At 41.5% G+C, this 26,442-nt stretch overlaps 1 protein-coding gene across 1 annotated transcript in view; it reads right to left on the minus strand.

Moving 5' to 3' along the window:
* Positions 1-10,409: 10,409 nt before the first annotated feature.
* The window catches only part of LOC147361237 (ankyrin repeat domain-containing protein 26-like), a 29,556-nt gene continuing 13,523 nt past the window's right edge, over positions 10,410-26,442 (minus strand). Inside the window, exons 7-12 of the mRNA XM_086335210.1 lie at positions 24,847-24,917; positions 23,985-24,078; positions 17,340-17,630; positions 16,545-16,747; positions 11,792-11,836; positions 10,410-10,652 (exon numbers count right to left, since the gene is read on the minus strand). Of these exons, the coding sequence (XP_086191336.1) occupies positions 11,806-11,836; positions 16,545-16,747; positions 17,340-17,630; positions 23,985-24,078; positions 24,847-24,917 (690 nt within the window). The 3' untranslated portion in view covers positions 10,410-10,652; positions 11,792-11,805. The remainder of the gene's footprint in view (positions 10,653-11,791; positions 11,837-16,544; positions 16,748-17,339; positions 17,631-23,984; positions 24,079-24,846; positions 24,918-26,442) is intronic.

Consider the following 26,442-nt stretch of genomic DNA (forward strand, 5'->3'; position numbering starts at 1 on the left):
CCGCTGGGACATCTTGGCCTATCTGGGACCTGGACATCGACGCCGTCAACCAGGACTACAAGCGGGCTCTCTCTGCACGAGGCTGCCTCTATGGGACACCCGGACTGCGTGCGGTACCTGCTGGCCCGGGAGCCGCCGTCGACTGCTTGGAAGGCCGACTGGTAAGTAGCGGGCCTTGCAGAGAGACCCCCACCCTTTCCTGCCGATCTTAGATTCCCACTCTTGGTCAGCCTCCACATCTTGGTCAGCCTCTCAGGCTTCCCCACAGAACATCATTGCTGTCCTTGTGGGATTAACTGCTCCAGCCTTCTGTTTCAGACTGCCTCCCATGATAGAGCAGAGAGCTGTAATGAACATGTTCAGATCCCCTGGAGAAGGAAATGGCAACCCACTTCAGTATTCTTGCCTGGAGAATTCCATGGACAGAGGAGCCTGGCAGGCTACAGTCCATGGGGTCTCAGATTTGGACACTACTGAGCGACTATCACTCATTCATTCACTCACCCTGCCTATAGCAAGGGTCCCAGGTGTGATGTTTTTTCTGGAAACATCTCGCCAAATGATTATTGCACAGATGACATTGTTCTAATTTTCTGTTTTGAAATTCCTAGTTATAGCTTATCAGAAATTTGCAAAGACAGCCGGGAAGTCCCATGCACCTTTTCTCCATCTTGCCCCAAAGTGAATGTCTTACAACTAGAGTACAGTCACAAGAAGAAACTGACACTGCTATGACATTGCTGCTATCAGGGCCCTTACTCCCATTTCACAGGTATATAGATGAGCACAGGTGTGTGGGGTCCTCTGTGTAGTTTTATCACATGACCTCCACAGTCACCATGCTCACCTGTAACCATTATACAAAGCAATTGCATTCTGTTATTAATAGATGCACACAATCTTCAGTACTGACTGTCCACCTCCGTAGACATTTGAACACCTGAAGATTCATACCATGATAAAGTTCCTGAATGAATCCACAAGGGATTGCTGATTTTACATAAACAAGAAGAGCATCAGAAAGATATACAGCTAAGTAAAACGCATCTTGCCCACTGGCATGGGGGAATACGCCTGCTTACGTTTTGAGGTTTGGGCTTTGGCTGTGACTGAGCCCAAGACATTTTCTTCTGCTGCTAGTGAGTTGGTCCAAAGATAGTGGAGGCGTATTACCTTTTTAAAAACAGTTCTGTGGATAAAGAAACAGCCTCCCCAAACAACCATCAGAAGGCCAAGTCTCATTTGTCTGTGTGCTTAGGAAGTGCAGTTACAGCAAGACATTTTGCCCGTTCTCACCTTACTGGCTTTCTCATGTCCCTTCTACCCTGGATTTGTTCCCTCTGTAAAGCACTTCTTCAAGATTCCAGCCTTCATGTATCTTGGTTTCTCCTTTTTGATTTTTTGTTCACTCTCATTACTACATTACCAAAACTAAAAAAACAAAACATTTTAAATACAGCAGTGTGTACATGACTGTCTCAAACTCACTAGCTATCCCAACAAGGACCTACTGTATAGCACAGGGAAGTCTGCTCAATGTTATGTGGCAGCCTGGATAGGAGAGGGGTTTGGGGGAGAATTGTTGTTCAGTTGCTCGTTCGTGTCCAACTCTGTGTGACCTCATGGACTGCAGCATGCCAGGCTTCCCTATCTTTCACCATCTCCCGGAGCTTGCTTAAACTCATGTCCATTGAGTCAGTGATGCCATGCAACCATCTCACCCTCTATCGTCCCCTTCTCCTCCTGCTTTCATTCTTTCCCAGCATCAGGGTCTTTTCCAATGAGTCAGCTCTTCACATCAGGTGGCCAGAGTATTGGAGCTTCATCGTCAGTCCTTCCAATGAATATTATGGGTTGATTTCCTTTAGGATTGACTGGTTTGATCTCCTGACTGTCCAAGAGATTCTCAAGAGTCTTCTCCAAGGGGGAGAATGGATACATGTATTATATCTATAGCTGAGTCACTTTACTGTTCACCTGAAACTATCACAACATTGTTAATCAGCTATACCCCAATAAAAAATAAAAAATTAAACAAAAAAATGAAATAGTGTTGGTAGTTAATACCAAAGCAGTCCTGTTTAGTCAAAGGCATGGTTTTTGCAGTAGTCATGTATGGATGTGAGAGTTGGACCATAAAGAAGAGCTGAGAGCTGAAGAGTTGATGCTTTTGAACTGTGGTGTTCAAAAGAGAAGACTCTTGAGAGTCCCTTGGACTGCAAGGAGATCAAACCAGTCAGTCTTAAAGGAAATCAGTCCTGAATATTCAGGACTGAAAATCAGTCCTGAAAGGACTGATGCTGAAGCTGAAGCTCCAATACTTTGGCCACCTGATGTGAAGAACTGATTCATTAGAAAAGACCCTGATGCTGGGAAGGATTGAAGGGAGGAGGAGAAGGGGACTTCAGAATGAGATGGTTGGATGACATCACCAATTTGATGGACATTGGTTTGAGCAAGCTCCAGGAGTTAGTGATGGACAGGGAAGCCTGACTTGCTGCAGTCCATAGGGTCACAAAGAGTCAGACAAGACTGAATGACTGAACTGAACTGATTTTCCAGTAGTCATGTATGGATGTGAGAGTTGGACCATAAAGAAGGCTGAGCACCAGAGAACTGATGCTTTTGAGCCGTGGTGCTGGTGAAAACTCTTGAGAGTCCCTTGGACTGCAAGGAGATCTAACCAGTCAATCCTAAAGGAAATCAATCCTGAATATTCACTGGAAGGACTGATGCTGAAGCTGAACTTCCAATATTTTGGCCACCTAATGCAAAGAGCCAACTTAATAGAAAAGACCCTAATGCTGGGAAAGACTGAAGGCAGGAGGAGAAGGGGATGACAGAGGACTAGATGGTTGGATGGCATCATCAACTCAATGGACATGGGTTTGAGCAAGCTCTGGGAGATGGTGAAGGACAGGGAAGCCTGGTGTGCTGCAGTCCATGGGGTCACAAAGACTTGGAGAAGACTGACCCCCTGAACGACAACAACAACACATAAAACAGATAACCAACGAGGACCTATTGTATATCACAGAGAGCTCTACTCAGTTTTATATAATAACCTATATGGGAAAAGAATCTGAAAAGAATGGAGATATGTATGTATATAGAACGGATTCACTTTGCTGGACACCTGAAACTAACACAACACTGTGAGTCAAATATACTTCAATGAAATTTTTCAAAAAATTGTTTCCTGCTGGAACAAGGCTTTATATCTCTTTAGAACAAATCTCTCCAACTCCTAATAAGTATCTCAGATTCTAAGGGGTCATTCCTATGACTTCCTTCCATTAAATTTGCAGTTTCCTGAAGTACCTTTATTCAGTCCAGTGGGTCATGAGCATTGAGGGGCCCAATGACAACCAGTAACAACCCACGAGAGAGAAGAAGCCACATTTTGTTGGTTTTCGAATTTCTAGCATCCAGCACAGAGACTAGACTCTGGACTTGGTTGGTTTGGTGTGCAGCTTCTGAAGGACATGATACTCACTCAATAGCTGAGGTGGGGGAATATGATACACAGAGTATTTTAAGAAGATAGATTTTTCTAGACTTTTCAGACTAGGTGGGTAACGAATGAAAACCTCCTAACTAGGAACATTCCCCCCACCTCTTGAATCTATTTAAAATAAAGGAGGACACACTACAAAGAAAAACGAATGGAAATGGAGCAGAACACTGTGAAGACCTCCCCATGGCACCTGCCTCTTGTTGGTAGAAAAGCTTTAGCCTCTGAGGCTTTGCCCAAGTCCCAAAGAGCAAACATAATCAGAGAAGTGCGAAAATGCTGAAATAAATGAAAACGGTCCAAGACAAAACAACAGTAGTTAAAGCATCAAAGTCAGCTCCTCCTCAAGGGCTGTAGATAACATTCTGAGCCATATCCTGGAGTTCTGCAGATACTGAAACCCCCACCAGGTGGAAGAAGTTAACTGCATGCTGACTACACCTATGTAGACCCCAGACCAGTTGAAACCTGATGGTTGATGATACTGACTCCTAAAATCACCCACTTAGTTCACCACCAACCAATCCAGAAGGATGTACACCAGCTATCAGGCATCTCACACCCTCACCCCTAACAGTGCCTTTAGAAACCCTTCCCTGAATTTGGGGGAGAATGGATACATGTATATGTGTGGCTGAGTCACTCTGCTGTGCACCTGAAACTCACCACATTGTTTGTTGGCTATGCTCCAATAATATACGTTTTTTAAAAAAATTATTTTTGTCCTTAGGAAACCTAACCCACATATTTTTCCTTTTCTAGTTTACAAAGAAATGCATTCATTTTTTCCAAAGTCAGTTTAGATGTTTTTGTGAAGGTATATTTTAGATGTGAGCAGTAACTTTGAATAAAACTGATTTCCCCCCGTAATGTCCATGGGCCTCATCCAATCAGCTGAAGACTGCAAGCCCACATACTGAGGTTCGTCAAAGTGGAAGGATGTTTTCAAATTGTGCTAGAGAAGACTCTTGAGAGTCCTTTGGACTGCAAGGAGATCAAACCAGTCAATCCAAAAGGAAATCAACCCTGAATATTTATTGGAAGGACTGATACTGAAACTGAAGCTCCAATATTTGGGCCACCTGATGCAAAGAGCGATTGCTCGGAAAAGACCCTAATTCTGGGAAGGACTGAAGGCGGGAGGAGAAAGGGGCAGCACAGGACAAGATGCTTGGATGGCGTCACCGACTCAGTGGACATGAATTGGAGCTAACTCCAAAAGACAGCGTAGCCCTGAAGTAGACAGAGGAGCCCTGCAGACTGCAGTCCATGGGGTCGCAAAGAGTGGAACACAACTTAGCAACTGAACAGCAACCGAAAAGTGGAAGAGTTCAAGTCTGAAGCATAGAAACCCCCGACTGTTGTTCTGGGGATTCAGGTTCAAGACTGCAACATCAACTCTTCCCTGAATCTCCAGTCTGCTGGCTCACTCTACAGATTTCAGGTCTCCTGACAGATGGATAGATAAATAGCGAATCCCCTACTGTCTTTATTCCCCCTCTGGAGAACCTTAAAAATTCTACTGTATTCTAGCAGTGTGGCTCTAGTTATGTTTCACTGTATCCAGGCAGCAGGAATATAGTTATGTTTATTATTATAGTAAAATACATTGTGGTAGTCATCTTGTAAGTCAAATCATTATGCTCTACACCTTAAACTTATACACTGCTGCATGTTAATTACATCTCAATAAAACTGGAAGGGAAAAAAATTGCAATTTGGGAAACAGAGATTCAGGTTAAACTGAAAGAGTGTTCCAAAAAGGAGTCAGGGGTTTATGAAGACAAAAGGCCACAGGTTGTCCAAAATTGCCTGATGAGAACTGTGAGCGACTCTGATACAAGACAGGAAATATTTGTCCTTACGGAATCACAAGTTATTTAGGGGAGGGGTGGTCCAAGAAGTAGCTTGAGTTTTTGGCAGATATTCTGGAGGACTTCATTAGGACAACAAATGATCAGAAGGTCAGATTCCATCCAGGCTGAGACATGCCTGTGTCACACTCGTTAATGGCCTCCTGGCTCTGTTTCAGAGAGCTCTTTAGGGAGCATTATTGTCGTTGAGTGGCTAAGTCATGTTCAACTCTTTGTGACCCAATGGACTGCAGCACGCCAGGCTTTCCTATCCTTCACGATCTCATGGAGTTTGTTCAAATTAGGGAACGTTAAGACTCCATGGTTTTTCTTTCACAAAAGGCAGTATGAAATCTGTCCCTGACTTCTGCTGAAGTGAACAACTGTAACAGGGAAGACCCTTTTGTATTCTATTACAAGTTCAGCACTAAAGGGATGTTGCCTTTATGCTTATATGATACATAGTTGCTCGTCGCTGGGAGCCTTGCCTCCCGCATAATAAGGATTAAGCTTAAACACCTGTGTTTACCTCCCAGGAAACAACCTGACCAAGCTCACCTGTCAATGACTGCAGGAAGGGAATTAACACATTCCCTTCAGAGGCTGATGGGAACCAGGAAAGGTTTGACTTTACTCTTTCTCCTTTTAGTGTAAACCAAGCCTGAATTCTAACTCAGGAAAGATGGTTCTTATGGGACATGAGTCCACCATTAACTTGATCTACCAGCTTTCCAAACAAAGTTGCTATTCCTTGCCCCAATAATTCATCTCTTGATTTATCGGCCCATCCTGTAGGAAGCAACAGGACTTGGTAACAGGATGATGCTACTTATGTCTAAGGCCTTCAAGTGAGCGTCAGCTCACTGGCTGGTGCTGCTGTATACGTAACAGTTTACCAGAGATCTCTTCCTTGCAGACGAGGCAAAGTCTGTGCCAGTTGTAAATTAGCATAACTACCTGTACTCAGGTGTGTCCTGTGGGGGAGGACAAAAACTGTCCTAGGTTCATCTGGCTGGTTAAGAAGCGACTTAACATGAGACAGATTAACAGGAGAAAAGCAAACAAAAGTTTAACAACGTGTATACTTCTGTATACATGGGTGAGAACCAGAAAATGTGAGTAACTCACCAGAATGGTTGAAACCCTCACCTTAAATACCATCTTCAGCTAGAGACAGAGGAGGATGTTGTGGGTAGTGGTTTGGGACTAGAATGTGGAGGAAGGTGATTCACATGGAGATGGAAAAGCAAGTGTTTGGAACTCTCTGTAAATATTTGGAGTTCCCCTGACCACACCTGGCCCACATTTTTTCTCAGTATCTCTCATAGTAGCTGTCTTCCTAGGCCAGCCCCTTTATCTAATCTATTCAACATTTAAGGAGGCGGTCAAAAGAAAGGCTTTGAGTCTTTTGTTTCTTAAAAATATTCTGCCTAAAATCATTCTCTTGCCAAAGATTTGACACATTTTGGGGTGACAAATTTTGCTTCACTACAATGCCCTGGATCAGGTAGAAAAGGTTAATACGGAAACCCAAGGAGGAAGCCACCTTGCTTCCCAAAATAGTCCCTAAAATTTTGGGGGACTTACTTAGATTCCTGAATCTAAGACTTGGGGGACTTCGGCTGAGACCAATGTCTTTTGCTCAGTAAGGGTCTTGCTGATTAAATGTTGCCCAAGACAAGCCAAAAGGATTTGGTGCCCATCAACTTCAAGTTTCCTTGGACTGGTTACAGTGGCTGAATTGCGGCCTAAAACTCTTCTAGGAACAAGGAGGGAAATTGTGGGGAAATAAACTTCCCTAGGATTTCTCAGCGGTTTTGTAAAAAGCTCAGATCTTCTGAGACTCTTCAGCACAGACATCTGCAACCGTTCATCTAATTAATAGCTCCAATCTGAAAGAATTCATAGTCTCATCTCCCCAAGGAGCAGGAGAGACCTACAGCCCAGAGTAGGTCCCCCGAAGGTGCTCCATCTCCCTAAGAATCTATATTTCAAGAAGGGATGAGACCCAGAACCTTGGAGACTCCAGGTAATGCTCCTGGAGAGATTTTGTTATCAGCAAAGCCCATAAACACTTACCAGGTTAAACAAACAAACAAAAACAATATTAGGAATAAAAGTACTAACCTCCTTTCCCTTGTGCGTAGTCTGGCTTCTCTTGCTTGCTGGGTGTTTCCTGCAGAGGCCTTGCTCCCGGCTCTTCAAACCCCAGTTCCTGGTGTGAACCAGCTTGGCCGATGCTCTTGCTTGGGCTGGGGGTGCCGTGTGTGGAGACGCTGCACCCACCTTAATGCAAGATGGCAATGAGCCTTGTGAGCCCCATTACTGGGAGCAGCTGCGCCTGTCTCTGCTCCCCAGAACCCCGCCAACTCCACCCATTCCCCGCTGATGAGAGCCCTACGGAGCAGCCCCGCCCATGGCCTTTTGGAGACTGTGGACTGTACAGTGGGTGCTCCCACTTCTCGGTTCCTTTGCTTCTTAACACAACTCATTTCATTGGCGGAGAAACACTGGGCAGAAGGACCCTTTTTGGGGTGGGTGACACCTTTACTTACGTACCAAAGGCCAGAGTAAGGAGGACATCCTTCCCAGGAGAGGAGAAGGCCCTTCTCAGCAGCAGGGACAAGGTTTTCTTCCGTTCTGCACCTGCTGTTGTGGAACAACTGACCTGCTCTCAACACACGGCCCCAGGTGCAGTCCTGGGCGAGGGGGCAACGCCTGTATGTTTACTGTGAGATATTTAATAAGAACTGTGTCTCTGATCACAATGACCTGTCCGTGCCTTCAGGATAAAAGGAAAGAATACTGAAAGCCTAGCCAAAAGGAGGGAGTGTCTCCAAAAGGTCAGTTAGAGTGAACGCCAAGAGGAGGAATTCAGATAGACAAGGGCAGGAAAGGTGTGGCTTTGATTCAGCGATGTGGTAGTCATCAGTGACTTGGGAGTAGTTTTGAGGAAAGAAAGGGAAGACAGTCTAGAACTGCTAGGGATACAGGTGAACCTTTCAAGAAGTTTGTTGTGGGACCTAAGATTGTCTGGTACAAGTGAGAGAGGAGAAGCATGGTGAGAAGTTCGTAGAGAAGAGATCTGAAATCTTTATCAGAAGATACAAAATAATAAAAGTAGCAGGATCACTGGGCAGTGCAGCACTGAGACCCTTGGAGAGGGTGGTGGGGGAGAAGGATCATCAGTCTCATAAGAAACGAGTTCTGCCGAGTCAGATCACTGAGAGGACAGAAAGACAAGGGGATGAAGGATTAAGTGAGCATTAGTAACATGTCAGCTCTTGGAACTGTTGGTGAGGAAAACACTTCCTCCACCCTTTAGGTTCAGTTATTGGGAATCTGCCAATTAAATTGACAAAAGCAGATAACCATGAGAAAACAACATTTAAATAGCTTTCCAGGAATGATGTACACATGTGAGAGTTGGAGTGTAAAAAGGCTCAGTGCTAAAGAATTGATGCTTTCAAACTGTGGTGCTGGAGAAGACTCTTGAGAGTCCCTTGGACAGCAAAGAGAACAAACCAGTCAATCCTAAAGGAGATCAACCCTGAATATTCATTGGAAGGACTGATGCTGAAGCTCCAATACTTTGGCCACTTGATGGGAAGAGCTGACTTACTGGAAAAGGCCCTGATGCTGTGAAAGATTGCGGCCGGGGGAGAAGGGGTGACAGAGGATGAACTAGTTAGGTGGCATCTTCGACTAAATGGACATTGAGTTTGAGCAAACTCCGGGAGGTGGTGAAGGACAGGGAAGCCTGGCATGTTGCAGTCCATGGGGTCGCAAAGAGATGGACGTGACTGAGCAACAACAATAACAACCACGTGCAGAGGTTCACAAAGAAATGTGACTTGAGGGGGTGACTACAACCGGGAGTTGATATACTACTTAATAAATGACAGGGAGTAGGAGATAAAGGCATCTTCTGAAAAACAGGTGACTTGGGGAAGGAGGGGCACTTATAACAAAAAACATTTAATAAATATAAATGGTACCTTAGGAGGAGATAGGGGAGTTTTGCGAAAATGTCTGTCTGGCGCTTGGAACTTTTCTCTCATTTTAACACGGTTTCCAAAAGTAAATCAAAAGTCAATTAAAACCAATTCAAATGCATTTCTTTTTATAGCTGAATAATATACAGCTTCTTTATTCATTCAGCTATTGATGTACATCTAGGTTACTTCCATGTCCTAGCTATTGTAAGTAGTGCTGCAGTGAACACTGGGGTACATGTGTCTTTTTGGAATTTGCTCTATGATGCAGGGAACCCAAAGTTGGTGCTTTGTGACAACCTAGAAGGGTGGAATGGGGAGGAAGGTGAGAGGGAGGTTCAAGAGGGAGGGGACATATGCATACCTATGGCCGATTCAAGTCAATGTATGGCAGAAACCATCACAATATTGTAAAGTAATTATCCTCTAATTAAAAATAAATTTTTTTAAAAAGTTAATTCATTGCAAAGGCAAAAACTCAGGCAAATCTTATTTCTCCATGAGGAAAGACCTATGAATCCATGTTTACAGTTACATATAGTAAGTTTTATGCCACTATTAACAGTTGTAATACATCAAAACATTGATGGTAGCCATAACAGCAGTATCTAAGTCTTTAGATCTATATATAGTGATAAAAACTGGAAAATACAAAAAAGCTATCAATCAACACCACTAAATATTAATGACAAGTCTGGTTGTTTGGGTGCTGTTTAAACAGCTGATATTAGGGTTTGAGTTCATACAGCGCCGCTCAAATGGTAAAGAATCCACCTGCAATTCAGGTGACCTGGGTTTGATCCCTGGTTCTGGAAGATCCCCTGGAGAAGGGAATGGCTCCCTGCTCCAGTATTCTTGCCTGGAGAATTCCATGGACAGAGGAGCCTGGCGGGCTCATCCATGGGATCACAAAGAGTCGACATGGCTGAGTGACTAACAGTATCACTTTGAATATGGAAAACTCAACAGTGCTGGCTTTTAAGTCTGCTAAATTAGATGCAGAGAAACATCGCTTAAAATACCATATACATTGTTATCATACACACATAATATGAAAATATTTTCCTTTAATAAAGAATTTCTCATCAGGTTTAATGGGAAACAATGAAAACTTCATGTAAACAGTCCCGTAGGGAAACTTTTACTATTCATCATTCAAATCATCTTTTTTCTTCAAAGTCTGTACATATTCTTGTGATGTTTTCCATAGTAGGTCCTCATATACATTTGACCCATCTGTAGATCCTCAAGGAGACACTCTAAAGGAATTAGATGCAAATTCAGCATCAACTGGAAAGAAAAGGAAAGAATTATATTCTTTACCTAAAATACTTGAGTTAACTAAGTATTAGTTAAGAAAAAAAAAAAACAAAAACAAAACAAAACTGAGACCTTTCCAAGTGTTCCGAAGAATGAAATATATCTATAGATGACACAACACAAAAAACAAGATTACAATTATATAATCTGCTCATGGTCGCACGTGTGGCTGAGTATCAGGGCTTCTGGTTTTCTCATTCTTCATTCATTTACTCGATAACTACGTGCAAAGGTGCTGTGACAAGCACTGGAATTACAAGATGAAGGTGACCCAGTCCACCCTGAAAAATGATATGCCCTAAACTGGAAAAATACATCAACAGCGGGTTTCCATACAGAGTCATAAATACTAAGATATAAAAGATGGCACAAGGAGCACTCAAAAGGGACAGCCAGCCTTGTGTCAGTACTGCCAGCTTTTTGATGGAGGTGATATGTAAGTAGCTATCTGAAGGACAGGAGAAAGTACAAGAGGTAGAGGGGAGAAACATGTACAAAGACCGGAGGTGAGGAAGCACACCTGTGGGATCCTACACAGTCTGGCTGGTTAGATGCAGAGTTGAGGGGCAGAGGAGGGTGGCAGAGAGATAAGGGCAACTACTTTGGCAGGACCCAAATTGAGGTGGGTGTTTGGAGCTTTTCCTGAGCGTGAAAGATAAACTGGTGACAAAGTCAGCGACAGAGGAGTTTTAAAGTCACAACCAGGTGACAGCTACACAAACATGACTGCTTCAGTCTGGGTTCCTAACCGTAACCACTGTCAGACACTTGAGACGCTGATGAACTCCACGTATTCTGAGAATAGTGTCAGGGTGTAGGCGGATAGTTCCACAGGGATGGAGGCAGCAGAAGAAGGAAATAGCAGAAATAAAAGAAATACCTAGACCTTTTGGGCTTGTTTTTCAAGCAATGGAACATGGTGAATAAATGAGGAAGAAGGAATTTTTCACTATGACTGCTCATGCTCACATTTTTCATTAGCTATATGTAAGAAAAAATATTTAAGATAGCAACTGTTATCCAAACAATGGAAAGAGACGCCACTGACTGTTTACCATGTATTTCAGAAATCAATGTCTAAGTTTAACTCATACGTTTTGGCAACATACCTTCTTCTAGTTCTCTAGTTATACTCCTGCCAACTCCTGCTGCATCTGAAATAAGTCAAATATTATGTTTAAGTTAAACAAGAGATATTATCATAGGAATGACATATAATTTCCTACATGTGACATTTAAATAATACATTGAGACTAGACCTAACTTGAAGATTACTTAGGTAGAAAAATAATCCCATAAATAAAAGAAAATGAATTCCTACTTATTCTGCTTTTAGATAACAGAGAACATATATACGGAATGCTATTTAGATTAATCTGATAAAAAGTATAATAAATACCAGTCTATTGAGTACACATAATTTCAGAGAATTAGGGAATGACCCATAATCCTGGTAAAGATGCACAAGATCACCATCTTCTCCCTTAACAGCTCCTGCCCTAAATATGTACTTCCGAGACCTTTATTTTGATTTCTAGGTGAGGATCATGTTCAAATGAAGGAGTTTGAAGTCGAATATTAATAAGAAGAACACATCTGCAGTTTTCTTTAAACTTTTCCATTTAGCGAAACATAGAAAGGTGAGAAAATTATACACAAGAAAACAATGTACCGGCAAGTTTTAATTCTAAAGGTGTTTAGCGAGAAGGATTCTCTCACAAGTGTTAGTTTCTGAACTATGTCCCATAGAAGGGGAAGGTCCCATGGGGGTCACTGAAGGGTTGAGCAACAGAGAAGTCACAGCTGCACGGTCTCTGGCCACTCCTTTAGCTAAATGACTCTATACTTGTCTCTTTTATATAATATGGTTCTGTGCAGAAGGTTTTTTTAAAAAAGAAAGGTTGTTTTTAAGGTATGAGAGTCATCGATGTAGTCAAAGTTACAATTCTACAAAAGAGTCTAGAGTCCTATGCCAGCTACTTCCTCAGATTAAGAAAACACATATAGATTTTTAACTATAACATAGAGAAAATGAATATGTAAAACCTTGCTACATAGTTCAGTAATGCTTGTGGCATTTAATAAATGTTTTAAATTATATGTCTTAAATGTGTGAACAAAAATAAATCAATATCAAACTCCTATTTGTAGCAGTCGATATAGTTAATTTATAAAGCATAGATATTTTTTAAACACAGGACAGGAAACTTGAAAATCTTTAGTTGAATCAAGCAGGCCAAAACTGAAGAGATTAGTTTTAAAAGGATGTTCGTTTCTTCCTGATAAAACCTGGTTTATTAAAATGAGTCAGCACAATGAGTTATCCACATTTTGAGTTATTTAGGACACAATTTAAAACACAAATAAGATCTCTCTTTACTATTTAGCCTACTTCTATCCGAGCTCTCATCGTTAATTGCTATATACAAAAAGTATGAGTGTAATCTCAACTATAAATCTGGTCAGAAATTACAGTTGAACTTCATTTCCTCAGCCTGAAGTTTCAACGGGAGGACTTATGCTCCTACCCTCCTCATGAGAAGCAAGGAGATTTACAAGAAATATTTTTCTGAGCAATTGTAGAATGTTTCTAAATTTGTAGTTAAAGCAAACATGAAAAAATTTTAAATGAAGCTCACTTTTGTCTCTATCTCAACAATATACAGCCTTGACGTACTCCTTTTCCTGTTTGGAACCAGTCTGTTTTTCCATGTCCAGTTCTAACTGTTGCTTCCTGACCTGCATACAGGTTTCTCAAGAGGCAGGTCAGGTGGTCTGGTATTCCCATCCTATTCTAAATCCTTTCAGAATTTTCCACAGTTTATTGTGATCCACACAGTCAAAGGCTTTGGCATAGTCAATAAAGCAGATATTTTTTTGGAACTCTCTTCCTTTTTCCATGATCCAGCATATGTTGGTAATTTGACCTCTGGTTCCTCTGCCTTTTCTAAAACCAGCTTGAACATCTGGAAGTTCACGGTTCCCATATTGCTGAAGCCTGGCTTGGAGAATTTTGAGCATTACTTTACTAGCGTGTGAGATGAGTGCAATTGTGCGGTAGTTTGAGCATTCCTTGCATTGCCTTTCTTTGGGATTGGAATGAAAACTGATCTTTTCAGTCCTGTGGCCACTACTGAGTTTTCCAAATTTGCTGGCATATTGAGTGCAGCACTTTCACAGCATCATCTTTCAGGATTTGAAATAGCTCAATTGGAATTCCATCACCTCCACTAGCTTTGTTCGTAGTGACGCTTTCTAAGGCCCACTTGACTTCACATTCCAGGAGGTCTGGCTCTAGGTGAGTGATCACACTATCGTGATTATCTGGGTCGTGAAGATCTTTTTTGTACAGTTCTTCCCTGTATTCTTGCCACCTCTTCTTAATAGCTTCTGCTTCTGTTAGGTCCATACGTGTCTGTCCTTTGTTGTGACCATCTTTGCATGAAATGTTCCCTTGGTATCTCTAATTTTCTTGAAGAGATCTCTAGTCTTTCCCATTCTGTTGTTTTCCTCTATTTCTTTGCATTGATCGCTGAGGAAGGCTTTCTTATCTCTTCTTGCTATTCTTTGGAACTCTGCATTCAGATGCTTATATCTTTCCTTTTCTCCTTTGCTTTTCACATCTCTTTTCACAGCTATTTGTAAGGCCTCCCCAGACAGCTATTTTGCTTTTTTGCATTTCTTTTCCATGGGGATGGTCTTGATCCCTGTCTCCTGTACAGTGTCACGAACCTCCGTGCATAGTTCATCAGGCACTCTGTCCATCAGATCTAGTCCCTTAAATCTATTTCTCACTTCCACTGTATAATCATAAGGGATTTGATTTAGGTCATACTTGAATGGTCAGGTGGTTTTCCCTACTTTCTTCAATTTAAGTCTGAATTTGGCAATAAGGAGTTCATGGTCTGAACTACAGTCAGCTCCTGGTCTTGTTTTTGCTGACTGTACAGAGCTTCTCCATCTTTGGCTGCAAAGAATATAATCAATCTGATTTCGGTGTTGACCATCTGGTGATGTCCATGTGTAGAGTCTTCTCTTGTATTGTTGGAAGAGGGTGTTATGACCAGTGCGTTCTCTTGGCAAAACTCTTGTTAGTCTTTGCCCTGCTTCGTTCCGTATTCCAAGGCCAAATTTGCCTGTTACTCCAGGTGTTTCTTGACTTCCTTCTTTTTGCATCCCCTAAAATGAAAAGGACATCTTTTTGGGGTGTTAGTTCTAAAAAGGTCTTGTAGGTCTTCATAGAACTGTTCAGCTTCTTCAGCATTACTGGTTGGGGCACAGATTTGGATTACTGTGATATTGAATGGTTTGCCTTGGAAACGAACAGAGATCATTCTGTTGTTTTTGAGATTGCATCCAAGTACTGCATTTCGGACTCTTTAGTTGACCATGATGGCTACTCCATTTCTTCTAAGGGATTCCTGCCCACAGTAGTAGATATAGTGGTCATCTGAGTTAAATTCACCCATTCCAGTCCATTTCAGTTCGCTGATTCCTAGAATGTCGATGTTCACTCTTGCCATCTCCTGTTTGACCACTTCCAATTTGCCTTGATTCATGGACCTAACATTCCAGGTTCCTGTGCAATATTGCTCTTTACAGCACCATTCCCTAAATGATTTGCATTTTTTAAGTTGCCATATAGTAAATGGAATGTCCCACTAAACTGAACACTGAAAGCACAGAGCAGACCTCCTGTAAACAATGATAGTTGTAAACATGTTCTAAAGAAGTACACATGTGTCTGGGGCTCCTCAACTAACAAGTCACAGTTGGGAGAGGAGAGAAAGGGCGTCAGAGAGAAAGGGAGGTGGCCTCACAGTGATATCTGCTGCCCTCTGGGACACACCTGCCTCCAGGAAAGAGTCCAGGGATGAAGAAACACCCCATCCCTCAAAGCCACGTTCAAGTATTTGCTTTCACCACCCTAGTATAAATGTTTCACTTGTGACCTCAGAAATATTAAGCATTTGGCTCTGAGGAATCACCTAGAGCCACAATCTCAAGGGTAGGATGAAAAAGTCATTGGGTGAGACTGAAAAGGGCTAAAACAGCCCCAGAAACAATTTCAAGCATCCCCTGCTTTTCCAAAGTTCATTTTATGTTACTTCACTTCTACGAAGGGCCTACATAGGCACCTGTTTTTCATAATAACAACAACAACAAAAATCTCCTGTTTTTCATAATAACAACAATAACAAAAAATCTGAAGAGGATTTTTGGTTTCATTTAAAAAGGCAAAAAGCTGAAACGATGTTCAGTGCATGTTTTTACAGTGAGAGGCATCATGTTCCACAAATAGGGAGACCGGCCCCACCGAGCTCCTTTCCCGGGAGTGACACCCCACCTCTCAGCGTCAAGTCGCCACACCCCTGAACCTTGTGTGGGAGCACCTGTGCTTTACTCGTGCATATTCATTTTATTCATCTACGAGCAGAATGTGTCCTCGGGTCCCTGCTTCTTTGGTTTATGATGTTTTGGCTTATGAAAGGCTTCCTAGGAATGCTCTGCTTTCAGATAATAGGGAAACCTGGACTAGGCACTGGAGATGCTGCGATCTGCCCTTTGCATCTTCCACACCCGCCCTGAGTCAGGTCACCATGTTATTTTTAGGCACTTTGTGAATTATCCTGCCAGTCACCCCCATGTTCATTTCCCCCGACTTCACAACCATGATTTTACATAGTGTAGGAAAACTTACAAGGATATAGTATTACTAGTTTGACTTAGGGCCCCTTTGGCAGTGACTATCTAGTTAGCTTTCACTTCCTACTCATCTCAGGAACCTGGCTCTATAAAAATTAGGCTTTAGAGACAAATTAATGAACTAAATTTATTTTGTGATTCTGTGTTTTGACTTACGTGTCTAGCTTACTTTCCAATGACTTTCTAACTTTTAGTTCTTCTAGGTAGAGTTTCTTATATTTTTCCAACTCTGCTTGAGAAGTTTTCGTCTTGGAGAGTTCAGATTCCAACTCTTTAATTCTGAGTTCCATCTGACTTTTTATGGAAGCAGTATCATTCTCTCGTAACTTCTCTAAGTTTTCTTGAGATGCTGCTTGTATCTAAGTCAAATTTTGAAAGATATATTTCTTTTGTTAATGATTGTAACCTGAATAATTGTATTTGTTCCCTTTAGTTTTGAGTCAGTAATTCAGAGAGCAATTTTAAATGTGAAAAAAAGAAAAGTGAAACTTTAAAATAATCATGGTCAATGTGAAATGAATTACATCTGAATTATAAAATTAAAGTGGAATCAATGTTATAGTAGTACTTATGTAACCTGATAAGTCAAAGAATAAGAGGATCAACTTAAAATTTAAAAACTGAACAAGACAACTTGAGAATAATTCAAGAGGATGGTACCCGTTCTAAACCACAGTATTTTTTTTCCTCTTCATGGTGTTGTTTTATGCCAATTGGTCTTATAAGTAAAAGGATCCTCTAGTGAGAATCATTCTGAAATATCAATTTAGTGATAACTGTGATGGAAACTGAAATCTTTCTCTCTTCAGAGAGAGACAAGTGTCCCCTTCCTTCCAGAAATCTACAAAACAAACTGCTCTAAGGGAAGCAGAGGAAACACATAAACTGTATACATCCAAAATGTAATTTACAGTGAGGCGAATTCAAGGATATGACAAATCAACAAATTACCTGTAAAAACATGTTGACTTCTCTTAATTTCTCTATGAGATCCTGTCTCACTCTTTCTTCAACCTCCTGTTTATAGTGCTCTACTTGACTGTGTTCTATCATATTCAGTTCTATATGACTTTTGAGGGTCACTACTTCTTGCTGCAACTTCTTTTTATTCTTCTCTAGTTTTTCACATCTCTTTTGCATTCCTTTCATAGATAATAACTCCTCTTGAAGAACTTCAATTTTTGCATTCACGTGCAGACACGTTGAACATACAGTTTCCAGCTTTGCTGGAAGATCATCAATCTGCAAGAATAGAACAAATGCCATTTGGTAACGAGGGAAGTGGACTGAGCCCAGCCTAACACAAACCGAGGAGCAAATAAATGTGATGGTATCTGTACTGTTGAATGTAGGACCAGGAATTATGCAGAGAATCAAGAAAGAAGTCACCAAGAGTCACAAAATATATTCTTCACTGTCATCGTCTTTGTCACACAACATTTGCACTTGATTTTACACTCTTTTATTGTTCTGTAATAAAACTTTTCTCTCTTTCCTCCATGGAATGACTGCAAGTCACCCCTTGGTAGAACGTCTCTTACTCCTTCCCCTCACCATGTCCCATGGTTTTTAAAGAAGTTAGAGGTATATTGTATTGAGTTTAGGGCTGAGTTAATAAATGCCTCCCAAAAAAAGATAGTGAAAATAAGACTCTAATGACTAAATCTTGTAAATATGGATTCTAATCCAATAAGCCTTTTTCTGAACTAGAAATAGTTTTTCCTAATTTGAATTGCATTCCAAAGAGAAATGATTCACAAGGCTAAAGATACCCATTTCCTAAGAATTTAGTGAGATGATCCATACATTTTTCTGAACAACAAAAAAATGCTTCTTTCTGGCAACCCGTTGTTACTTTCCACAGAATAAGAGAACATAGCTAACAAAACAAACAAAAAATATTTGCTGGAATTTCAGTGACACAGAGTAGGAAAGAACTTTCATTTAGACAGAATGATTACTTGGTAAGTCGAGGTGAATGGAGCTGGTGGTTTTCAAACATGTCTACAAATTCTTTGACACTTTTCACATGAAATTCCCTCCCCTTAAATATGTGCTGGCCTCAGTAGCTGATTCTAGTGGACAGAGTCTGGGGGAACTGCTATGTTATTTCTCAAGCTAAATAGCTTCTGACTTTGGCTCCGTGGGGAAGCCCACCCTTAGCATCAGTCACCATGCTATGAAGAAGCCCAGGCCACATACGGAGCACATGTCAGTGTCCTCCCCCACCTAATGACCCATCCAAAAGCCAGCTCCAGTTGCCAGACACGTGCGTGAGCAAGTCTTCAGATGACTCTGGTCCCCACCTTCACAACATCCCAGCTGATGATGACTGGAGAAGAAATGAGCTGGCCTCACTCACTGAGCCTTGCCGCAAAACAGACTTGTGAACAAAGGAAATGCTGTTTTGAGTCACTAGGCTTTGAGTGATCTCTACTGCAATTTGTTAGCAATAAATAACTGGCACAGATACTGATATAAAAATGGGGTTCAGTGCAGTTCACTCAGTCATGCCTGACTCTTTGTGACCCCATGGACTGCATCACACCAGGCTTCCCTGTCCACCACCAACTCCTGGAGCTTGCTCAAACTCATGTCCATCGAGGCGGTCATGCCCAAAAATGAGATATTGCCATTAAAAAAGAACTAAAACACACGAGAATGCTTTTGAACCTGGATGTAGGTGGGACCTGAATGGATGCAGAGAAAGAAATGAAAACCCAATGGGCTTCATGACATTGTACACAGAAGCCTGATGGTCCTTGAAGAGGCTGCCGGTGTCGGCTTCTAGGCAAGAGAAGAAACTGACACTGAAACATGGGGGGCAGAGACTCTTGTTATGAAGCAGCTGAAAGTAAATCAATGAGAGGGGTAAGCTATGAGACAAAAAAAAAAAAAAGCACTATTAAATATAAAGGAACCAGGACTCACTGGGTTCAATACCATATCCCCTTTACAGCATCTCCACCTGTCCAATTGTCACATGATGCAAAAAGACAGAAATGGCTTCTGGGCTAAGATCAAACCTAGGGTGCTGCCAGGAAAACATGGTCTAAAGGTAGAACCTGTAGGCTGTAAAACCCTTCATTAAGACCCTGGAAAGACTTAAGGTGGTGCCTCAGATTCCTTTAAGGATCTTAAGAGCCTAAGAATTTTAAGGGCATCATCCAGCAAAGCTTCACAGAAAGCCCAAGGTGTGATGCTTCCCTCAAAAAAGATTTTTGAGGGTAGCTTTTCCAATGGCATGAACCCCAATCAAATTCACAGGACACCGAAAGCTTTAAAGAGAACTTTGGCAGCAAAAACACCGCTCGCTTGCTTGATTGACCTAACAGAGACCAAGTGTTATTCATCCAGTCACGTCTGACACTTTGTGATCCCATGGACTGTGGGAGAAGGGATAGGCTACCCACTCCAGTATTCTTGGGTTTCCCTTGTGGCTCAGCAGGTAAAGAATCCGCCTGCAATGTGGGAGACCTGGGTTCAATCCCTGCATTGGGAAGATCCCCTGGAGAAGGGAAAGGCTATCCACTGCAGTATTCCGGCCTGGAGAATTCCAACAACTGTGTAGTCCATGGGATGTCAAAGAGTCGGACACAACTGAGCACTTTCACTCTCACTTTCTCCAGGGGATCTTCCCAACCCAGGGATTGAACCTGGGTCTCCTGCATTGCAGGCAGATTCTTTACTGTCTGAGCCATCCGGGAAGTCCAACAGAGACCAAGACATACAAAATGAGAAAAGGCCTTTGAGATTTTCTTAGAAGTTTGATAAAGAGGAACCTGGCTTAGGAAACATGACTCAGCTACAGACAGAGGTCATTTCTTAAGAAAAGGACAGCACAGAGCCCAGAGTGTGAGCACAGAAATCAAAGAAAGTATTATTTCTCATGGGTTCATGAGTGATATGCATTTATACTCAACACAGTTTATAAACCTGATGCCAGTCAGGACAGACTTCAAAATGAATGACTTTCCTTCAAACAGCTTAAAATAATTTTTCATCATTTTGTTATCTTTCTGGAATTTAAACTGCCACCATTTATTTGTTAAAAATAGGCTATTTTACACATAAAATCGACCATCAGCTGATGTCCATGTGTAGAGTCATCTCTTGTGTTGTTGGAAGAGGGCGTTTGCTATGACCTGTGCATTCTCTTGGCAAAACTCTGTTCACCTTTTCCCTGCTTCATTTTGTACTCTGAGGCCAAAATTGCCTGTTACTCCAGGTATCTCTTGACTTCCTACTTTCGCATTCCAGTCCCCTATAATGAAAAGGACATCTTTTTTGGGTGTTAATTCTAGAAGGTCTTGTAGATCATCATAGAACTGCTCAACTTCAGCTTCTTCAGCATTAGTGGCTGGGGCATAGACTTGGATTACTGTGATATTGAATGGTTTGCCTTGAAAACAAACAGAGATCATTCTGTCATTTTTGAGATTGCAGCAGAGTACTGCATGTCAGACTCTTTTGTTGACTATGATGGCTACTCCCTTTCTTCTAAGGGATTCTTGCCCACAGTAGTAGATATAATGGTCATCTGAGTTAAATTCACCCATTCCGGTCCATTTTAGTCCACTGATTCCTAAAATGTCAATGTTCACTCTTGCCATCTCCTGTTTGACCACTTCCAATGCACCCTGGTTCATAGACGTCACATTCCAGGTTCCCATGCAGTATTGTTCTTTACAGCTTCGGACTCTACTTCCATCACCAGTCACATCCAAAACTGGGCGTTGTTTTCGTTTTGGCTCCATCTCTTCATTCTTTCTGGAGTTATTTCTCCACTGATCTCTAGTAGCATATTGAGCACCTATCAACCTGGGGAGTTCATCTTTCAGTATCCTATTTTTTTGCCTTTTCATACTGTTCATGGGGTTCTCAAGGCAATAATACTCAAGTGGTTTGCCATTCCCTTCTCCAGCAGACCACGTTGTGTCAGAGTGCTCCAGAACGACCCTTCCACCTTGGGTGGCCCGACATGGCATGGCTCGTCGTTTCATTGAGTTAGACAAGGTCGTGATCCATGTGGTCAGTTTGGTTAGTTTTCTGTGATTGTGGTTTTCATTCTGTCTGCCCTCTGAGGGATAAGGATAGAGGCTTATGGAAGCTTCCTGATGGGAGAGACTGACTGTGGGGTCTTATTCTGATGGGCAGGGCCATGCTCAGTAAATCTTTCATCCAAGTTTTTGTTGATGAGTGGGCCTGTGTTCTCTCCCTGTTGTTTGGCCTGAGGTCAAACTATGGTAGGGGTAATGACAGTAATGGCCACCTCTTTCAAAAGGACTTGTTCATGCACTGCTGTATTCAGTGCCCCTGACCCCCAGCAGGCCACTGTCGACCCACCCCTCTGCAGGAGACACCTGGACACTCACAGGCAAGTCTGGCTCAGTCTCTTGTGGGGACACTGCTCCTTTCTCCTGGCTCCTGGTGCACACAAGGTTTTGTTTGTGCCCTCCAAGAGTCTGCACTGGTCATACCAAAACACCCTCTTCCAACAACACAAGAGACGACTCTACACATGGACATCACCAAGTGGTCAATACCAAAGTCTGACTGATTATATTCTTTGCAGCCAAAGATGGAGAAGCTCTATACAATCAGCAAAAAAAAAAAAAAAAAAGACCGGGAGCTGACTGGCTCAGATCATGAGCTCCTTATTGCCAAATTCAGACTTAAATTGAACAAAGTACAGAAAATCACTAGACCACTCAGGTATGACCTTAATCAAATCCCTTATGATTATATAGTGGAAGTGACAAACAGATTCAAGGGATTAGATCTGATAGACAGTGCCTGAAGAACTGTGGATGAAGGTTTGTGATATTGTACAGGAGGCAGTGATCAAGACCACCCCCAAGAAAAAGAAATGCAGAAAGGCAAAATGGTTGTCTGAGGAGGACTTACACATAGCTAAGAAAAGAAGAGAAGCTAAAGGCAAAGGAGAAAAGAAAAGATACAATCATCTGAATGCAGAGTTCCAAAGAATAGCAAGGAGAGATAAGAAAGCCTTCTTCAGTGATCAAGGCAAAGAAATAAAGAGAAACAATAGAATGGGAAAGACTAGAGATCTATTCAAGAGAATTTGAGATACCAAGGGAACATTTCACGCAAAGATGAGCACATTAAAGGACAGCAATTGTTGGACCTAACGGAAGCAGAAGATATTAAGAAGAGGTGGCAAGAATACACAGAAGGACTATACAAAAAAGATCTCCATGACTCAGATAACCATAACAGTGTGATCACTTACCTAGAGCCAGACATCCTGGATTGCAAAGTCAAGTGGGCCTTAGGAAGTGTCACTACAAATAAAGCTAGTGGAGGTGATGGAATTCCAATTGAGTTATTTCAAATCCTATAGATGATGCTTTGAAAGTGGTGCACTCAATACGCCAGCAAATGTGGAAAATTCAGCCGTGGACACAGGACTGGAAAAGGTCAGTTTTCATTCCAATCTCAAAAGCAATGCCAAAGAATGTTCAACCAATTGCACAACTGCACTCATCTCACATGCTAGTAAAGTAATGCTCAAAATTCTTCCAGTGAGGCTTCAACAGTACGTGAAATGAGAACTTCCAGATGCACAAGTTGGATTTAGAAAAGGCAGAGGAACTAGAGACCAAATTGCCAACATCCGTCTGTTGAATCATAGACAAAGCAAGAGAATTACAGAAAAACATCTACTTCTGATTTATTGACTGTCAAAGCCTTTGACTGTGTGGATCATAACAAACTGTGGAAATTCTTCAAGAGATGGGAATGCCAGACCACCTTACCTGCTTCCTCAGAAACCTGTATGTAGCTCAAGAAGCAACAGTTAGAATCAAACATGGGACAATGTACTGGTTCCAAATTGGGAAAAGATGCATCAAGGCTGTATATTGTCACCTGCTTATTTAACTTCTATGCAGAGTACATCATGCGAAATGCCAGGCTGGAGGAAGTACAAGCTGGAATCAAGATATCTGGGAGTAATATAAATAACCTACTAAAGTAATCTTTGAAAAATCCCCATGCATACCCCACGTCTTTAAAAAAAAATCCAACAAAGGAAAAATGCATTCTTTCAAAAACACTGTCTATGCAGACGTAGTATTCATTCCTGGTGAAGAGAATAAGCTACAATATTAAAAATGATTCATTCTCAAAAATCTCACAGAAGGGTTAGGATTACAAGAGATACTCAGAATTCTCAATCAAATCATTACTCAAATTTCTAGACTCTAACAGATGTTTGTGTACCAATGTTCAAGGCAGCATTATTAATAATAGCCAGAAAGTGGAAAAACCCTGATTTCATTGACAGAGGAATGAACACACAAAATATTTTCTATAGAAAATATTGCTTTTGGACTGGATTGTCACAATCTTTTAAATTAAAATCTTACTACAAAAATCATTAATTTTATGAATTCAATCCATTTCTTCTCTAAAGAGTAATTATGCTATTAGTAGCAAGCAGTATCAGTAAAAATACCATAAACTTTTTAATCAATGAGACTTTTCACATTGTGCAAAATATTCTTATGTATTACTATTAAAACGTTAAAACTCTTCCTCATCAGTATGACAGAGATTAAGAGGTTGACTTACCGATCTTATGCTTAACAGGTTTTCCTGAAGCTGTTTGATTCTGCCCGCTTGCTTTTTGACTGTAGTTTGTAAGTCGGTATTTTCCATTTCAAGCCTAAAATGCAGATTTTAAAACAATGATTCTCACACATAGGGTTTTTTGTTTAAAGATTTTTTTGAATGTGGACCATTTTTAAAGTCTTTATGGATTTACTGCCATATTGCTTCTGTTTTATGTTTTGGTTTTTTGGCTGGGAGGCACATGGGATCTTAGCTCCCCAACCAGGGATCAAACCCTCTGCATTGGAAGGCATAGTTTTAACCAGTGGACTGTCACGGCAGTCCTTCACACATAGATTTTTAAAATACCACACTGTTTCTGAACAAACATCTGCAGGTTCCATTACATAGGTTGTTAGAATTTTGAAAAGTAAATGATCTGGCAACCGCACTGTTTTTCTAGTTGTGTTTTGTGGATAATTGGCTTCCCTGGTGGCTCAGACGGTAAAGAATCTGCCGACAATGCAGGAGACCCAGGTTCGATCCCCGAGTCAGGAAGATCCCTTGGACAAGGAAATGGCAACCCACTCCAGGATTCTTGCCTGGAGAATTCCATGGACAGAGGAGCCTGGTGGGCTATACTCCATGGAGTTGTAAAGAATCGGACATGACTCAGTGACTAACACTTTCACTTTTCACTTGTGGATAATGTGCAAAATATGGAAATAATGGGGGAAAATTATGCATCTCAAAACACCTCAAAGCTGAAATGTTACCCAGCTTCACAATGATGTTTTTTATTATCATTATTGATCTAATTATCATATTATACTGTTTATCTGCTTTATATTTAAGTTGTTTTCTGTGCTGCTTTAAATCATACTTTTGGATGTGATCCTGTGTTTTTTCAGCACATCTCACGGCCTCTGTACGTTGATCTTGTGTTTCTTGCAACTAAAAAGAAAGAAAAAAAAAAAAGGGAAAAAAACCAACTGTTTTAATTACTAATAACCTAGTGAATCTGCCAATGTCAGTTTCTGTCTCTTTCATCTGCATATTGTTTACAGCTGTTTTCCTGCCATACAGCGGAGTTGAGTTGTTACAATAGATACCTTACAGTCCAAAAAGTGAAAATATTTACTGTCTGCCCTTTGTATATTACTGACCTCCCCTTTAGCACTCAAACACAAAATCATTCATGCTTTAAATTAGATTTTCTCAAATAAGTACACAAATTTATAAACTGGCCAAATGGGGAAAGACAGAAAATTACCTGATGCTAAACATATATATATTTTTTATTCTAAGCGCCACATCAGCCATCACTTTAAACATCCACATTTGTGAATGACCACAGCTCTTCCAGTGACTCTGAGAGCTAGCGCTACTGTTGGTGACAACCAGATGCTTCAGGGACTAGTGTGAGAGGCAGTAGGTACATAGGAGCCAGAATCCATGGGCCTGTGTTCCAATTCCATCAGTTCTGAGCTGTGAGTCCTGGGACAAATTATGTAACCTTACTGTATCTCAGTTTCTCCCTCCATAAAATGGGGATAATGGTAGCATCAACCTCAGTGGGATGCTGGGAAGATTAAATTGGGGACTATACATAATGTCAGAGAAGGCAATGGCATCCCACTCCAGTACTCTTGCCTGGAAAATCCCATGGACGGAGGAACCTGGTAGGCTCCAGTCCATGGGGTCGCTAAGAGTCGGGCACGACTGAGTGACTTCACTTTCACTTTTCACTTTCATGCATTGGAGAAGGAAATGGCAACCCACTCCAGTATTCTTGCCTGGAGAATCCCAGGGACAGAGGAGCCTAGCGGGCTGCTGTCTATGGGGTCGCACAGAGTCAGACAGGACTGAAGCGACTTAGCAGCAGCAGCATACATAATGTATTTAGAAGAGGATGTGGCAGATACTAAGAGCTCTTTGTAATTGGCGTTATTACGGTTGCTGTATTTTATCTGCAAAACAATCTGATACTTGAGGCAGACGGCATGCCAACGAAAATGGTCTTCTACACAATCACAGTGAACTCACTCTCCATACCGTTGCAAGGGGCAGTAAGGGGGAGCATGAGGCCCAGAACACACGCCTTCAGACTTCAAAAATGTTCACTGACTCCACTAACAAACTAGTACTCTAGTACTTTTCTCCACTTACAGTAATTTGCAACTTCCTTCCTCTCTGTACTACTCAGTGGACAATGACCACCAGTTAATGTGTAAATAGCACCTCCTGGATGGAGTGGTACAGAACATTACACGACCATCAGAGGAAGGATGAAGTCACTGCCATGGAAATATAACTCTACTGCTAAATCAAAGTTCTGAGTCAATTCATTCTCACAACTGTTAATGTCTAGCCAGTACTCCGGTGAGACAATTAAGGTTACGAGGTACGGATATCAGAGAAGCTATTCCCAGAACTTTACAGTTGGTGAAAGGCTAGAAATCTATAAATCCCACTTCTG

The sequence above is a fragment of the Bos grunniens genome, chromosome 13 (genome assembly GCF_055505025.1).
Source record: "Bos grunniens cultivar Pamir isolate PY7600 chromosome 13, Bosgru_T2T1.0, whole genome shotgun sequence".
Taxonomy (NCBI): domain Eukaryota; kingdom Metazoa; phylum Chordata; class Mammalia; order Artiodactyla; family Bovidae; genus Bos; species Bos grunniens.